Source organism: Falco peregrinus, chromosome 15 (assembly GCF_023634155.1).
Source record: "Falco peregrinus isolate bFalPer1 chromosome 15, bFalPer1.pri, whole genome shotgun sequence".
Classification (NCBI taxonomy): domain Eukaryota; kingdom Metazoa; phylum Chordata; class Aves; order Falconiformes; family Falconidae; genus Falco; species Falco peregrinus.
Window position 1 is genome coordinate 2,999,160 of NC_073735.1, and position 17,782 is coordinate 3,016,941.

The 17,782-nt window shown below is 42.6% G+C and overlaps 1 protein-coding gene across 2 annotated transcripts in view; it reads left to right on the forward strand.

Annotated features, from left to right (window-relative positions):
* Nucleotides 1–19: 19 nt before the first annotated feature.
* The window catches only part of NCAPD3 (non-SMC condensin II complex subunit D3), a 29,092-nt gene continuing 11,329 nt past the window's right edge, over nt 20–17,782 (forward strand). For both annotated transcript variants that reach the window (XM_055819476.1, XM_055819477.1), the window contains exons 1-20: nt 20–173; nt 330–484; nt 1,171–1,333; nt 2,186–2,370; nt 3,231–3,410; nt 3,798–3,865; nt 4,127–4,214; nt 5,600–5,733; nt 6,440–6,512; nt 7,122–7,247; nt 7,430–7,682; nt 8,197–8,259; nt 8,430–8,513; nt 11,271–11,344; nt 12,282–12,416; nt 13,203–13,423; nt 14,953–15,144; nt 15,463–15,560; nt 15,692–15,807; nt 17,181–17,288. In XM_055819476.1, coding sequence (XP_055675451.1) covers nt 62–173; nt 330–484; nt 1,171–1,333; nt 2,186–2,370; nt 3,231–3,410; nt 3,798–3,865; nt 4,127–4,214; nt 5,600–5,733; nt 6,440–6,512; nt 7,122–7,247; nt 7,430–7,682; nt 8,197–8,259; nt 8,430–8,513; nt 11,271–11,344; nt 12,282–12,416; nt 13,203–13,423; nt 14,953–15,144; nt 15,463–15,560; nt 15,692–15,807; nt 17,181–17,288 — 2,628 coding nt within the window. In that variant the 5' untranslated portion in view covers nt 20–61. The remainder of the gene's footprint in view (nt 174–329; nt 485–1,170; nt 1,334–2,185; nt 2,371–3,230; nt 3,411–3,797; nt 3,866–4,126; nt 4,215–5,599; nt 5,734–6,439; nt 6,513–7,121; nt 7,248–7,429; nt 7,683–8,196; nt 8,260–8,429; nt 8,514–11,270; nt 11,345–12,281; nt 12,417–13,202; nt 13,424–14,952; nt 15,145–15,462; nt 15,561–15,691; nt 15,808–17,180; nt 17,289–17,782) is intronic.

Here is a 17,782-nt window from a genome sequence, read left to right on the forward strand (position 1 = left end):
GCGGCCGCTTCCGGTCGGGAGGCGCACGGGGATTGGTCCTTTCGAAGGGCCGGCGGGCGGCATGGCGGCGGGCGGGCGGCGGGGCCAGCGCTCGGGGGAGCTACCGCCGGCGGAGCGACCGGCCGCGCTGCCGGCCGCCCTGGCGCGGTGGCAGCTGCGGGACGTGAGCCCAGGTGCGGCGTGGTGGGGCGAGGGGTGGGTAGCGCGGCGCACCGGCCCGCGGAGGGGGCGGCGGCCCGATGGTCTCGCTGCTGCGGGCTGCTGCCCCGGGGCGGTCAGGCCGCCTCCCCGGGCGCTTGGCTCACCGTTGGCAGCCCTGTGTCTCGCAGTGTGGGTGGAGGCGGTGTGGGACCTGGATTTCACGGACACCGAGCCCCTGGACGCCAACCTGGCAGCCGACATCGCGGGAGACGGCCTCGATGCCTTCACCCGGCTCTACCAGTGCCTGGCGCCCTTCGCTTCGGAGGCGCAGGGCAGCAGCGAGGTGAGGCCGCGCCGCCGGGCCAGCTCTGCTCCCGCTGTGCCACCGGGCCAGCTCTGCTCCCGAGGGTGTGAGCCGGGCCTGCTTTCAGGCCTGCAAAACAGGCTGAGGCTGCCCAAGGCAGTTCTGGTCATCTGTGCTAGAATGCTCCAGAGGGATGCTCTTCCCACACTTAAAAATGTATTTATATAGTATTAGGTAGAAGCATAGAACTACTTCTGTTGGAAGAGACCTTTGAGATCAAGTCCAACTGTTAACTGCCAAGGCCACCACTAAACCATATCCCTAAATATTGCATCTACACATATTTTACACGCCTCCAGAGGTGGTGACTCCACCGCCTCCCTGGGCAGCCTGTTGCGATGCTTAACCACCTTTTCAGTGAAGAAATTTTTCCAAAAATCCGAATCTAAACCTCCCCTGGCATAACTTGTGACCATTTCCTCTTGTCCTGTGGCTTGTTATCTGGGAGAAGAGACTGACCCCCACCTGTCTACAACCTCCTTTCAGGTAGCTGTAGAGAACAATAAGATCTTAAGATAATAAAATATTATAACATAATTATTAAAAAAATGCATACTACAGTATATATAGGGGGGTGGTTGCAGTGGCAAGCGTTAAAATGTGAATAATGCCCACTTGTGGAGAGCTATGTTATTTCTCACTACTACACATGTGTTTTGCCTCAGAATATCTGGACCGTGTTTGCTGAAAACAACTTCTCTCATAAAGCGCTTGTGGCTGTGCTGCATCACTTTGTCCAAGCAGGGCAGCATAAAAGAGCTCAAGCACAGCAGAGGGTTTACGCTCTTCATGCTGCTGGGTTGTACTTCTTACTGCTGGAGATCCCAGGTGAGCAAGGGATGTGCCTCTTTATTGTTGGATAAATCGTGGTTCAGACAAAATCAGCTTTCTCACATTTATAAGAATTGCAGGTGGAATGCGTGATGGCTTTTGAACTGTTCGCTCGATCTCCCTGAAATCCTCGGGGATCAAACTCAGCCGTGGTGTTGAGTGCTGAACAGCTGTTATTTTCTGATAGCAGCTTGGTCTCCTGTCATAAAGTGGCTTGATGGTCTCAGGCTGGGTCTGTGTGGCCGTACATCTCAGTAGCTCTGTGACAAGGTTGACAGAGGAGCCTGCACAGTACGCAGAGCTGGAACCACACGTAGCCTTCTGGTTTGACATAATATGCAGTGGAGGTGGGAGCTTATTCCTGTTCCCGCTCTGTAACTAGAGAGGATTTCACTGTGCAGTGTGCTTTTGGATGGGTTCATTTGTGAAAACAAAAGTATTTGTTCAAAATAACCAGCAGTTGAAGGTTTCTAGCAGGTTAATTCACAGCAGTACTCTTTTGTATTCGAGGCTAACGCATATTCTGCGGTTTTGCAGATCTTTGTTGTGCAGCATGTTACCAGCTAGAAGGGGTCAATCAGCTGGTGATCCTACCTGATAATGTCATCGCTGATGACCTGTCATCCTGATGCAGTTTGCCTTTGTTCAAACAATACTTTTTTTTTCTACTTTTTTTTTTTCTCCTTCCTTACTTCTTTCTTCTCTTGAACTTTCTTAGGCTTTCAGGACAATGCCTTTGGCCTGGCCATCTCCTTGGCTGTCAAAGCAAATGGAGAGATGGCCGGATGATTTGATGTTCTCTCTCTCTCTTTTGTCTGGAAGATAGCTGATGTTGTCTTTTCTGGGCAGGCAGCGTAGTTAACCAGCTGTTCCATCAAGTGATGTTTGATAAGTGTCTTCGCACTCTGACAAAAAGTTGGCCTCAAGAACAGGATCTGATGAAGAAAAGAAAGAAGATGCATACTCAAAGCTCTCAGACCAATGCAAAAAGAAATAGAAAGAAAGGAAAACCATGCAGGAATGGCAAATCCGATGTAAGACGTTTGTGTAATCTCTTTGGATGTAAGCCGCTGTTAATAAGCAAATTGTTGGCAGGCTATTTCACTTCTATGCCTCTTTTTCAGCTCTTTTTTTTTAGTTCTTAACCTTTTATTCAGCAGTTCAGCTGTGCTCTTGGTCCTCTACCTATTATTAGGAATTCCAGAAGTCTGCTGATTCAGAATTAGCTGCAGTTTTGTGGCTGCTGACTAAGAAAAAATAGTTTATTTGTCTGTGGCATGTTGTTAGGTCAGTAGCAGAGGGAGGAACTAATTTAGATGAGCTTCTTCAACAGACCTCCAAGTTACTATGTGTGACCACCTTGCAAATGGCATTTGTGTTTCTTTGCCAATTTACTGATGGGAAGTTAAGGGCTAAATGCTTTAGCTAGCTGTACTCAGCTGCTCGTTCTAACATTTATATGGTTTTGGTCTGTGTTGGTTTGTGGGGTTTTTTTGTGATGGAACTGAGGATTACACATCAGGAATCCTGTGGGAACATTGGTGCCACGAGGTCATGACAAGCAAGGGGGGGAAGGTCATAGGTGCAGTGGGAATTACTTTGAGGTGAATCTCCAGGTGTCAGATTAGAACTCAGATAATTGTCTTCAGCTCTGATGGGCTTTCTCCTTCAAAACAAGAACAGGCTGTGTTGGCACTTTCTTTTTTGTACCCAACCTTCATTGGTTCCCCGCCCCCCCCCCCACTGTTAAGTCTGCTAATTAATCTGAAAGAAAAGGTTTAGAATTTTTGGTGTGAAATTGTGTAGGACCTAGCCTGAGAACTCTGTGAAGCACTGGAATGTGCAAAAGAGATCAGGGACAGGATGGCACCGTTTCTCTTTTCTACCAATGTAGATGGAAGAGTCATTGGAAGAGGAGCATGAGGATGAAGAGAATTGTGAAAATGCTTACTTTTCAACGGATGATCTTCTACAAATTCGCAACTCAATCTTCATTCTTCTGAAAAACTTGTTAAGACTTCTGCCTAAATTATCCCTAAAAGAAAAACCTCAGTGTGTGGAGAACTGCCTGCAGGTAAGAAGATTCAGCTCAAGGAGCCGTATGTCCCCTAACACCACCTTTTGGTGGGTGCAGAATGCTCCACAGCCACAGGAATGGTGGCAGCCCTGCCTTTCATAAGCTGGCCCCTGATCAGACCGTTGGTGTAAATCTCGGAGCAGAGTGCCTGCTCTGTGTCTGCCTCTTGTGCTTACCACTTCTGAGGTGCTTAACCCTCACTGTACCCAGGGGAAGGAGGTGCGGTATGGAGCCTCTGGCTTTGGGGTGTGCTCACGTTCTGCTTCAGGGCGGGTGCTGTGGTTTGAAAGTTAAGACTCAAGTTCTCTGTGGTCTGACCCCCAAGCAGACCTGCACATCTTCCCCATGTGTGAAGTAGCTAAGCTTGGCTTTCTTTCCTTGCAGGTCTTCCTTGCAATGGCAAGGTTTGAGCCGACGGTACAGGAGTTTGAGTTCGAGTTTTCAGTAGCAACGTGAGCAAATAATTTTTAATGTTTATGTGGCGCTTTGAACAAATAAAGTGCTCAATGATTGTGTTATCCTGTTTATATGAAAACGAAAGCGGTGATTTGTTTTGTTACAGATAATTAGAACATGTTCTACATAGCTAACAGTAAATAACATTTAGTGCATATTGAATGTTTTCCAGTCAATGAGCATGTTTATTTGTAATGGTTGTAGTAAATGTTTCTCTGATGAGAGATGAAGACTTCTCTTTGTCTTCTTTTGCTTAGGAATGTCGACAAAGCCAAGTACATTCCCGAGCTGGCGTATCATGGGCTGTGGTTACTGTGTTCCCTTCTACACGGTACAGAAGATAAGGTAAAAGTTGGGAAAAAGAATCTTCAAAATCCTCACTGCAGCATTGAACAGAAGTGTTGTTTCTTTCCTTCTCTGCACATCATTTTTGCTTGCAGTTTTTTACTTTTCACATTAGTTTTACTTTTTTGTGCTTGTGCATGCTGCACTGGGTTTGCAAGATGCTTTTTTCCACCCCAGTCCTTATTTCCTTTGGCTTGTATGATGATGCATTTTGTGTGCATTGAATTCTGTGCTCCAGTGATTCTTGTGGCAAATGAATCGAAAGCAGAGGATAGCTACAGTGGCATTAGATCTCTGTATCTTAAAGAGAATTCCAGGTTGCCGCATTTGCCTGGAATTTTCTTGTGTCCTGCTAGATGGAGCTCCAGCACTGCTTGGAAGGTGCTGTGGCATTGGGTTGTGCAGCATGATGGGAAAGTGTTATGCGCAGATGATGGTAAGCAAGGTTGATCCTTATTCAGAGAATACTCTGTCATCATGGAACATCCAGTTCTACCAGAAATGTGTCTGCAGCTTTACATTTTTATTTTGTAATTGTAAAAAAAAATTGTAATTTTTTTATTTAAATTGTCAAGCACGCTGTGTCATCTCCTGCTTCCCTGCGTGTTGCTCCAATGGATGGGGCTTTGAACTTTGGGTGTGACCATGCCGCTGTGTTTGCACGTCTGTGTAAACCCATCTGAACTAGCTCTGAGCTAGCAAGCCAGGGTATTAGCAGCTGTCTAGTCAGGACAGCCTGAAGCTTAGTACATGTAAACCTGACGTATACCTGAGTGTCTGCCCACATTTAGCAGCCTTAGACCCATGTGTTTCAACCTCCTTGGTTTCTCAGTGCAGCACAAGCACAATTCAGAGCTGTTGATATTTGTGGTATTAGGAAGATGTAGCAGCTCCCCTGCCAAGACCTGCCTCATCTTCCCTGCCTCTCCTGTTTGGCTGCTCAGTGAATGTCAGGATAACAAGGCATGCCGTGGTCCCAAAAGTGTGGCAGGAGGAAGCTCCCAAAGTTAAGTGCATGTGGTGGTAAAAACGTGCATTTAGTTTAAGATGTCTTCTGTGCAAAAAACAATGAATTCCCTCAAATTCCGAACATTTCTGGTGAATTGAAGCCCACTGCTTTGGTGGGCATCTGTTGATGTTTTCAGGAAGTCCTTCCTAGGCCTTACTGAACTTGTATGAGAAATCACAACTAGGGAAGACATGTGCATTAAGAATGGGTCCCCTTTGAATTATTCTGCTAGGAGTCATATTTTGAGAGGTGCTGTTATTTGGGTCTAGGTTTACTTGGTTCAGAATTATTTCATGAACCTGGTCAGAATGCTTGTCCATGGGCTCCAGTTGCTACTGAAATTAACTTGAAAATAACCTGAACATTTTCTTTCCAGATTCTTCGTTGTGTCTTCCAGCGAATTCTCAATATCATTCTTATGCTGGAAAGCGATGTGTCTTCCAGAAGTGTAGTCCTTGCAATCACGCCGGCTGTGATCAGTGCCAGGAATCAGGCTATAAAATTCATCAGGTGAAGTACAACAGGGCGCTGGCACTACCCTTCCTGGGTATGTCTGCTCGCTCTTCTGGCACGCCTTCTCTTTACTGTTCAGTTGATAAAGGGATGAGGCAAACTGGCACTGACTTTGAAGTTCTTTGTGCAAATGAGGTTTAATTAAAATGTCTGTAATGGGAATTTACTGAACTTGCTCGCAGAAGGGAAGGCAGGTGCCATTTGACAGAAAAGTGGCAGTGGGTGGAAGGGACTCTGTGTTTTGCTTTGTGTCAGTTTTTCAGGTCTTGGGGTTTAGTACAAAATATTGTGAAGGAAATGAAAGATTAATATGGAGCTTATTTCTTAGTTCTTTGCATTCTCCTGCTGCAAGATATGTTTTGCCTATGTTTATTACTCCCCCTGGGTAGGGGTCTATGTTATTAGAAAGTGTAGCTTGTGCAGAGATCGCCAGGCAACATATAGTAAGTAGTGTGAGAATAGAGAAGCTTTTCATATTGTCCTACTTGTAGAAAGGTATTGGGAGAAATGTTTGCTGCCTGCAAAGCCAAGTTAATGTAGAAAGTAAGTAGGTCTGTCTCCTGTTGCACTAGTGCTTGTGATTCCAGAACGTGCACTTTTCCCAGCTTTTGAAATGCATTCCAAAAGGAATGTCCTTGATTTGATTTTTGCTCTGTTGTAAAGCCAACCCTATTAAAATCTGCTTGTTTTGTCTTCTGTGCAGTTCTGTAGTAGATGAGCTGAAAGAAGTTGTATTTCCTGTTCTTCGAATATTGCTGCAACATATCTGTACCAAGGTATGCTACGCTTTGTTACATCTTGAGCTGAAGAACTTAGGTATGGATACGTTGCAGTACCTGTAACAGCTAGGAGGTCCATTTTCACAACTTTTTGTAAGGAGTGAAAAGATTTTCACCATTTGCAAATTTCTTGACAGCCTGATTATGTTATGTTTTGGCCTTTTATCAGAATTTTCAGACTTCTTAAAAATAGTGTCAGGCCCTAGGAGAATGCTGGAAGTGAACGCTTCCCCCTGCCTGTTCACAATTGGTTGTACCCCACTTGTGACCTTTCCAAAATTTGTAGTTGCTTTTACCACTGGTACAGGAAAATGAGGGTTATGAGATCTCTTTGCCTAGCTAGCTATCTGAAGATTGCCATGTAGAAATACTGCCTCTGGATTTAATCTAAGCTCCACCTTTGCCTCTGGGGAGCTTGCTGTGTGACTGTGGGTAAGTGCTGAAGTAATGACCAAGGAAGCCATAATTTTTGTCCCAGTCATTGCTGAATGTGAATGTATTGCCTCGTTAAATACAGAAATACTTCTCATAAGTCCTGAAATGCGATTCTGGTTTCTAGAGCAGAGCATCGAAGTATCACACCACGCAATTGTCCTTGTTTTTCAGATCCCAGATAAGGCTGATTATCGCACATACGCTGCACAGGCCTTGGTGAATTTGCTGAATAAACTCCCTTGCGTAGAGTTTGCTGACTTCATCGCTTGGCTTTATAAGTACTCACACCACACCAAAGTGAGTACATCTCCTTGATGTTCCAGGGTTCAGATACAGCAGTGTTTTGAAGATGAAGGCTTCGATGTCAGTACCGAATAGCATTGTAGTTACTGCTGGTACCTAAAGGCGGGTGAACTGAGTAGGCAATGCCTGTATCTTTGTTTACATTAACAGAGCACCTTGTGTGCTTTCTCTTCCAGGTTGCCTACAGAATGTTTGCTCTTGACGTAGTGTTAGCTCTGTTGGATGTGCCAGAGAGGAAGTCGGACAGCTCCCTGTCCCTGGATCATCGGAAGTTTCTAGATCATAAGTTTTTAGTACGGGTCATAGTGTTTGGCAGGTGTTTGGACAAAGCAGCCGTCATCCGTAGCAAAGCTTTAAGTGTCTTTGCCCACTGTCTTGAAATGAAAACTGCTGCTGACTTGGAGAGTGTGCGGGGCTTACTACAAAGCTGTAAGTATTATAGATAAATTAGATAGTGAAAATATTTCGTGAACTTTCTGGGGAATAGTTACTGGGAGACAGGAGAATTGGTTGTCAGGAACTTAAATCTGCATGTGTCCCTGTGTATTGTGTCATAATAAGAAGTAATAGATGAGTCTTGTTACTCGTGAAGCCTTATATTTGCGAGGGATTTATTCTTGTATATTGGTTCTAAATAGATTCTTCAGTGAGATACATTTGAAGGATATTTACAGATGACTGAAATTGCTTGGGGGGGGGGGGGGGGAGTTCGTTCTTGCCTGACAGTTGATTAAATCTTGAGTTGGCTTTTGCTTCTGCTAAGTTTTTTGTTCATGATTGGCATTCTGAACTCCCTCAGGTGTGGTAAAGGCCAGATGGTACAATTCAGAAGTATGCACTTAGCATCCTATGGTTAGACTGCTTGCTTGAAAAGATTTGGAATGACAGAATATGCGGAATGAAAATATTTCATTTAATTTCTTTCTTTATTTCTTTTTGGCAGCTTCTGACTGTACAGGCTTGGAAGAAAACACAAACACTGAGAATTTGACAGTCAGTGCAGAAGGTATAGAGCTGTTCTCTTATAGTAGTTCTCAGGCTTATCTTGGCATGCCATTTTCTAAAAATAGGCATATCTGTAAAACTTTGGGCATGCATGAGCCTGTTTAACAGTGAACCATCTTGCTCGGTGAACATATGCCTTTTTTATTCTGAAACATCTAACTTCTCTTTCAGCTACGTCCAACCATACAGTGAAGACCTTAGCAACTTTCAGAACTATTGAGTTGACAGACAGCAGTGATACTACTGTGCTTAATGGTATGTCAGAATTATACTAGCCTGTTCAGATAACTTTTCAAAACCTTAATTGAAACTAGACTTTCTGAAGTGTATTCATTGTCCGTTTTTCAAAGAAAGTGGAGAGAGTTGTTAAAACACGCTTATGGGTGACGGAGGGAGTGGAAGTTCCAGCCATAAAGAAATGCTATTTCCACTCAAGTCTGAAAAATATATTTATATATGAAATACTGATGCTCATTTTTACTAATGTGGTGGCAACACTTGTTGAAAAGCAGGTAATTTACTGTTTCCGAAAAGGGTGATAATTGATGCGGGGTGTAATACTTGTAACTCCATAAATTTAAGGGTAATTAAATCTCTTGCTCCAGTGCATAAAGAACTAATACACTTTTGCTACTTAAAACACAGTACCTCTGACTAGCACTGTTAGGTAGAGATGAATTCACTTCTCTGTAGTGTCAGGTACACTGGCGTTGAAAGCAAAGCGTGAGGTTAAATGCACTGATGCAGAATGGCAGGCAGCTATTTCTGATTTGTTGGTAGCATGAAATCGGCGTGTAGGTTGGCTTTTGTGGCCACATTGTACCTTCTTTGAATCTCTTCCTTTCTTTTCCTCTTCCGTGTAAAAGCTTTTCTTCCTAATCTTTAGGCTTCTGCCAGTATCTTTGCTCTCAGTTCTCGCTGTTCACCTCTCTTGAACTGCTGACAATTCAATTTGCTGCTTGGTTCACATCCTGCATTTGTGTCTTTGTTACACATCTCATGCTGCTCTTCACATGGGATCTCTCTCCCTATCTCCATGAGCCAGACTCCAGCCTTCTCCACTGAAAGCTTTTAAAACATTTTGCTGATAAATTTCATTAATCTGCTCTCTCAGATAGAAAGTCCTCCAGGCCACTTAAGGTTTTGTGTATTCCCTGTTTAGTTGCAGACTCCTTGTGGCAGGGGATGCCTGGTTTTGTATCTGATACCCAGCTGAGCATACACTTGGCAAAACAAATTAAGAAAAGGATTGGATGAAGAAAGACTGTCCGGAGCTCAAGAGGATAGCCGAAATTCAGGGCTCTCCCAGTCAGTCAAGGTGCATTAGCAAGGCTGGCTGGCACACGCCTCTGTTTGGCTTATGCCTGTGCTAATTTTACACTCTGGTCTGTGAAGACCAAACAGCTCATATTTTAGAAGCAGAATAAATTGTGGGTGAAGATAAGAAGGATGGGGATTATCTGCAAGGCGAGGTGTGCACTGCAGAATTACCACTGCCCAGGATACCAACGCTGTGTTCCCTTGATGGTTCTCTCCCATTTAGAACTTTTTTTTTGTTGTTTGTTTGTTTGTTTGTTTGGTGGTTTGCCTTGAGGTTTTTTTATCCTCTCTTCTATATCTCTGTGAGTATAATCACACTTTGCCAATTAACATTGATGATTTTAGCAAATTTGGTCACCTTCACCAGAGCTAGACTATTTTAATGGCAAAATATTGCAATAAAAAGGATCTGTGCTTTTTCTGTCAAGCTGTTCTCAGCAGCAGGATGTGATTGCAGTTAGGTGCCCATTAAGAAAGCACAGATCAAAGTCTCTTTGCTTCCTTTGGGAAAGATTTATTTTCAAACTACTTTTTATTAGATCCTTGTGACTAACCCTATGAATGGCAACAGAGTGAATCTCCATTTGAATCTCTCTTTAAGTAACACATCTCTGAATTTGGCATATATTTGAGAAATCTTAATGCTCTAAAAAGTTTTACAGCAAAAAGTAAACAGCAATAAATAGAAACCTGAAAAGTAACGGTAAAATGCTTGAAGTCATTTTCAGTCATTGTCAGGTTGTCAGTAGTCCATTTGAATGATTCAAAAGGTCAGAAATAATTGATTGTGGCTCTGTGTATTCAGTTGTGTCATTTAATAAACTGCTGTCTCGATTATGTATTTTCCTGAGAATATGCAGAAATAAGTAGGAATATGGCCACGGAAAGTACAATTAGAGGCCTAACTTGCCATTTGGGGAGGGGAGATGAGTTCTGGTTTCCTTGTAGGGGAGATGTGTTCTCGTTTCCTTGTAGACTCTTGCGTTCTTCTTCGCAGCTGCCATTCTGCAGCCTCAAGAAATTCAGTCAATTCATAAATGGAGTACTTTCCCCTCTCTGAACCACAGCAGTTCATACAGTAACACTTTATACTGTGTGGAGCTCGGAGGCGTAACTCACAAGAGGTTGTAGGCATCCTAAGCTCTCGGCATACAAGTCTGTGAACTTGAGTCTGTGCTGACCCGTCTGCCCTCAGCACGCTTCTCACAGCGACGGCAGGGTGACCCGCGCTAGGCCTGTGAGAGCTGTGTGTGATTTACCTGAGGAGCTTTCCAGCTGGGAAGGTAGCCTAACGTCTTTTATGGAGGCAAATAAATAGGTCTGAAATGACGGATTTTTAATTTTTTTTTTTTCTTTCTGCTGCGTGTATCAAATTATTTGGTGTGTCATTTACTTTTGCAGGGTGTCCTAACATACATTTTCAAGTGAAAGAACTTGGAAAAATGCTTGAGTGTTGTTTGGGTGGTTGGTTTTTTTTTTCCTGGCTTTTACTTCATTCTGGATTATTCTAAGGGGGGGGGGCGGTTTATTGTACTTTGTTCAGTCCTCCTCTCTTGCCCTCTGAAAGTCTCAGGCAATAAATTGTCGCTCATTTGAGTTCAGAGCTGTGTTCTTGCTGCTGCACCACATTCAGTGTCTTAGTGCTGCTAAACGATGGTGGGGGTTATTTCTTTTTATCACTGTTTTGGATAGGAAAAGAATTCATGGCCATGCTGAGACTGAGAGCCAAAGATGAGAAAACCAACGTGAGGAAATCTGCTCTCCAGGTGCGGCGGGGTTTGTATGCTTCCCTGTTGTCGGTGGTTACCCAGAATGCCGTTACATAAATAATTAGGCCATAGCACTGTAGCAAAACTCTGTGTAACTTCGCCCACCCGTAGCTTCCTGCTATTCCTGCGGAGTGCCTACAGGCCTTAAAAAGATCTTGTTTACTAGCTCCTGATAGGTAAATAATGCAAGCATGATGATGGAAAATTTTTCTAGTACTCTTGCAGGCATTCTCTTATTCTGTCATTTAGAAAGAGAGGCTCTTTTCAAATGTCAATAGGCATTTCAATTAAGCAGCTTCCTTATAAACTGAAGCATATTAGCTGCTTAGTTTGTTTTGACCTTGTTAACAAAGCGATTAGGTTATATCCAGCCTCTTTTTGCGGTATGTGTTGGTTTGCTTGTTGCTTCATTTTTTTAATGAAATCATTAACTTTTAAAGAGATACGCTTCAATGACAATGTCATCATTTTAAAAAATACGCGTCTGCTGTTGACTGCCTGCCTCTGCTAGTCATCTTCACCCCAGCTCTGCCCCCTCTGTTCATGTCCTGATTTGAGCTCTCCAGATAATGTTTTACAATCATTTTGTTTTAATGCTTTTTGACTAATTAATAAATAAATAATCTCCTCTTCCTTATTACCAGGTAAAAACCATGGTTTGTACAAGACACACGTTATTTTCAAGGGGAAATTGTGACATTCATTCAATCCAAATGCTGTTATAAAAATGAAATGACTGAAAAGATGCTTCCTGTTTCATTCCACACCTCTGGTGGTGCCCAGTACTCATAAATTGTTAATGTGATGCTTCGCTCTCTGTGAGATAAATTAATCTCTAGTTAAAGTTGGTAGGGGGTAGATTGTATTTTTTATTTGCTACTTGGTGCGCATGGCCTGTATTCTCAACAAAGTCGTGCTGCTGTTTGACATCCAGGTTTTTATGAACATCATGAAGCACAAAGTGATCCCTTTTACTGCAGAAGATCTGTCTATTCTTCAGGATCGTTGCCGGGACCCTGCTGTTTCTGTGCGGAAGCAGGCCTTGCATTCTATAACAGAGCTCCTTGTGGTGAGACAAAAATATCATGAATTCTTGTGCAGAGCTGAGATGAGTGAACTGTGGGTTAAAAGGAGGAGGAAACAGACAAATCTGGTATACCATCAGTTAGTTATTCATTCAGCGCATTTCATTTTATGACTGTGTTTTAATTTTTTTTATTACCTTTTGACTCGGAAGTCATGACTCATTCTTATACATACTTGTGATTTATGTAGAATACTTCTAACTGTTGGAAACATTTATTTTCCTGGCTGTTGATTTATGTGTCATGGAGAAAATGTTTATGTTGCTGGCCTTCTCAAGTTAAAAAAAAAATATCTGAATCACTTTATGAAGGTGTAATGTGGAGATGATAGCGCTGCAATTTTTTCTTTCTTTATTTATTCACAAAAGGTTAGTAACTTAGACTTGGAGCATAGGGTTTATATTAAGCAAAGCTCTTTTTTTTTGGTTTTGGGGTTTTTTTGTTTAAATGATCTGCTGTACAGCTTTATTGCGATACTGTCATAATTATTTATAGGGTTTCAAAACAAAGTATTACAGTACTTCAACAGAAGCAGCAGGTAGCTTGATCATAGATGTGATCAAATACCTTGTGGTGTCAAGGAGATATGAGTTCCCTTGTCCCATATGCTGCCACCTGGCAGTTGAGCAGTATGCTGAGGTTTATTAAAATGTATTTTCATAGTTGGTAGCTGAATCTGGAGCTTTCTAGGCCTTTGCTGATCTTACCCATGCACGTAGGATCCCCCTTAATGATTTTAAAAAGTTTCTAAATGCGTGTGTCTCTCTCAGGTTCAGCACAACAATGTTCTGGTGCAGAAGGCCTGGTTAAATGGGGTGGTGCCTGTTGTGATGGACACTGAAAGTTCTGTCCAAGAAAAGGCCTTGGATTGCCTTGATCAGCTCTTGTTGCAACATATAAAAAATTACAATAAATTCAGCAGTAAAGATGCAAAGCAGGCTTTAGCGTGGGATCTCCTTACCCTCTTGACTTCAGAAAGCCAGGAGATAAAGTAAGTGCGGTTTTCCCTTCATTGTGGCTCTGATGGTTTTTCCATAATAACCCTTTGTCTGCTGCATCAGATTTTTTTATTGCCTTTACTATGTTAGCATTCAGGGACAAAACCCAGAGGTTTTTTTTTTTACTTTTAATCCCATTAGAATACACGGTTCTTCCCTTACAGAAGGAAATTGTCTATTGACTGGAGGACCAAGAGTATGAGTTTGTACTCTCAGTGCTCTCATTCACTGTGCAGCCACAGACCATTATAGAACCATAGAATGGTTTGGGTTGGAAGGGACCTTAGAGACCATCTAGTTCCAAACTCCCTGCCATGGGCAGAGACACCTCCCACTAGAGCAGGTTGCTCCAAGCTCCATCCTTGAACACTTGCAGGGATGGGGCATCCACAGCTTCTCCAGGCAACAAATTCCAGTGCCTTACCACCCTCATAGTGAGGAATTTCTTCCTAATATCTAATGTAAATCTACTCACTCAGTTTAAAGGTGTTACCCCTTGTCCTATCACTGCATGCCCATGTAAAAAGTCCCTCTCCAGCTTTCCTGTAGGCCTTTTCAGGTACTGGCAGGCCACTCTAAGGTCTTTCTGGAACCTTCTCCAGGCTGAACAACCCCAACTCTCTCATCACCCTGTCTTTATAGGAGTGGTAGTGATGTGTTGGTAGCAGCATGAATATTTAAGTCAAATGGAGGTGTTCTGATGACAGAAGTAAGAGAGGATATATAAAGAAAGGAGAACATCGCCTTTTATTAATTGTGATGTACAATATGTTACTTGTCTTATGACAAATAGAATTATTCTGCCTTTTGCAGAATGCTGTGGGAAGAAGCAGAAGAAATGGGATGACACACAGTATGACAAGGACACAACATTGATTAAAGGCAGCTGTATGTTTATTAGTCAACAGGGCATAATAGCTCAGAAATAGCAAATGAGATACTGGTTGTGCTGCCTTGCCAATCTGTGAAACTGACAATGTTCTAATTTGGACTATTTTATAACATAGTTTGCAGATTCATGGCACCTTCTTCTTCAGGACCTTAGAGTACCTTGCAGCTTGATAAATCTCAGAACTCTTTCAACATGAAGTCGGTAATTAGGGTTAAATAGAAAAATGAGCAAGGTATGATGCCTTAACATTAATGTATCCTGTCCCATTATGGATAATAAATAACAACTACCAGAAAGTCTTTATTACAGATTGCTGAGATTATATTTTCTTGATGCATCATGGTATCAGTTGGGCCTTAGATCTTACTGACACAGAGTACTACATCCATGCATGTAGGCCAGGTCTGTAGCGCGTCCAGGTTATGAACTGAAAGACTGAAAATGTTGGTAGTAAAATACATAGTACAAATCTCTACGTATTCTGAGTAGTGGGAATGCCAAGGAACAGCAGCTTTGTTGTGTTGCCCAGTGCATCCTGGACAGGGATGTTGGGTTTTACTGCCAGTGTCTAAGATCAAGTGTTTTGTTTAACCCTCCTTTAACTTCTCTTTTCTTCTTTCTTCCTTGTAGCCGTTACTTGAACAAAGCTTTTCATATATGGTCCCAACAGAAGAAGTTCACCACCACTTTTGTTAATAATGTCATGTCTCATGTGCAAACGGAGCATGCTGTATCGGCTTGGATGTTGCTTGCGAAGGTGGCAGCTTCCTCACCCCAGCTGGATTATTCCAAGGTCATTGAATCCTGGGACAATGTCAGCAGGTATATGTGTGCTTTGAACACCTTCCATCCTGCAGGAAGGAGATGAAGAGGAGGAGTGAGCACTTTCTGTCCTTCCACAGGCAGATGGCTGTTCAGCTGCTTAGATCGCAGCTCTTTATTGAAGTTCTGCAGCTAGGAGGCAAGCAATGGCCTGCAGATTTGTATATGCAGTAACCAACTCTTACCTTAACCTGAGTTTTCATTTGGGTTGAGAAGTCTGCCTCAATAATGCATATCCCAGATGAAAGGATTTTTCTGCTGTGATTTGGTGTTGTTCCTTAGTGTTAACGTTAGTTTATCTGCTCCACTGTTTTTCAGGCAGCAGGACATGAGCGCTGATACTACAGGACATATACTGTGTGTCATCGGTCATGTTGCAAAGCACCTCCCTAAAAGCACCTGTGAGAGGCTGATTGGTGAGTGGCCCTGAGAAAAACTGCAGAGGGAAGGCAGGGTTCACACCTCCCATTGTAACAGTCATTTCTTCTCTATAAGCAGTTGACAAGCTTAGAAAATGCTCATTTTGTACGTGTGATCTCCTTTTCAGGTAATATCAAGTGCTGGCTGTGGGAATTTCAGTGTCCCTTGGAGGTGATTAGCCCAGCTGTAGAAACTCTGCAGAAGCTCTGCCATGTGTGTGCAGATGTGCTGGAGGAGGCACAGGTGTGACTTAAAATACTCTTGGTTCAGACTTAGGAGGGCTGTCTTTTGAAAGCGGCTTCTGTCTCCAGTCTGTAGCTTGATCAGCTCTCTAAACAAAGAGGATCTGACCCCAGCATCTTGAGTCTATTCTGCTCAGCTCTCTGACTTGCTTTACTGCTGTTGTGCTGGAGAGCATCCTGTAGCTAAGGATGGACTTGTAAGAAATCTTCTTTCTTCAGAAGGATTTCTTCCCCACCCTGAAATACCTTGCATTTGCCTTCTGTCAAAGTTTACATAATTCCTAAAGGAGACCTTTGTGGTATCAGCTATTTTGCAGGCTCGGTCCAGTTTGAAGCTATAGGTTTATACTGTAAACTCTGATTATTCTATACCAGAGCTTTGCAGATACACATCTAGGTCTAGCTTTTTCATGGGACCAAACAAGGAGTTAATAACACATCATTTGCACATTTCTCTTTTCTGCCCCCATTTGTTTTATGCCATAGCTTTGTTCCACTCCCATAGTGAGAAGGTAAGCTATCTTTTGCCGGTAAAATAGACATCTCAGCCTGAGCACAGTTGCAAAGAAGCTAAAGCTGATGCAGGCCTCTCTTGCTAATGATCTCTTTCTGCATGTGTTATATTTCTCTTTTAGTATTGATCATAGCTATTTTATAATAGGCATCCCAATAAAGTTTAGTAAATCGTGTGTAAAACTGCACATGCTAGGCTTCAGAAGCCAGGGCGGATCGATGCTTTCTCATTTTATAAATTGACAGTCAGAAAATCCTCCCTTGTATCGCAGTATGTTGGCTTACAATCAAATGCAGATGTTCCTGTACACTGGTCACTTTATCAGATCTAACAGCTTACCTGCCACACATAGATGTATTAGATTTCTTAGATAACCAGTTTTAGATGGTAGAAAAAGAGAAATGATGCTTTATTTTCATCGCAGCCTGGTAGACAATTAGCTTTTTTTGTTTCCATTCCCTCTCTTGGAATTTGCATCGTGTTTTCATGTGAATGGAACTGCGTTTTCCAAACAACATTTAAAAATCCACACAGACAACCTCAAACGTGTTGGATATACATGAAACAGTTGCCTGAATCCTTTTTATTTAAATCTGTGTGATTTTTATAATGAAGTACACTTAGTCCTGTGGATCATTAAAAGCCAGATTCTCCAAGGTGTTTTGACACTTGCATGCATCCTTTGATGTGCAGGCAGAATTTTAAAGCTCTATGGCACACTGTCTGATTGATTTCAATAGGACCTAGATTATTAAAAGCGTAGAAGGACTTTAAGATTAGGGCTTCATGTGTGGACAGATATTACAGCTACGTTTTTGTTTAATTAAGTGCTGAATTAATTTTGTTTAATTATGGAACAGGAGCTGCTCAACCAGGTGTGTGGAGATTTAGTATCCACCTGTGAAAGCTATATTTCGAATATAGTCTTCAAAGAGGGTGGAGCAGAGAACCTGCAAGAAGATCTCTTGGTAAGTTTGGTTCCCCTTCACAGACTGACCAAAGGATGTAGGTGTACTTGAAATTGGTGTTCCTTCGAGGTCACACCAGGAAGATACTGATGTGCATGCCTTGTGTGTAAACTGTAATGAATTCTGGTATTTATGGGCCTGGGAGCATAGAACGGTTTTATACATCAGCAATTGCTTTACAGATATGATAGCCCATGTATTTTTAATAAAATGACATGTTTTTTCTTTGATTTTCCACTTGTCGATGAGCTGTTTGAGAAATAAGTCTGTAAAGCACATAGAATGCTTTGATGAGTATTTTAATATTATTAGTAGATGTGTGGGAATTACAGCGTATGAAACACGCACACCACTTCTGTTTCAAAGCTTCACCTTCTGTTCTCCAGCCACTGTCGTCTTGAAAGGACTGAGGGAATTTCAAGTCTATTTTGGACAAGTACCATGCTAGCTCCTGCTGACTGAATTTGCAGCTCAGCCGTTGCCTTTTGACTGCA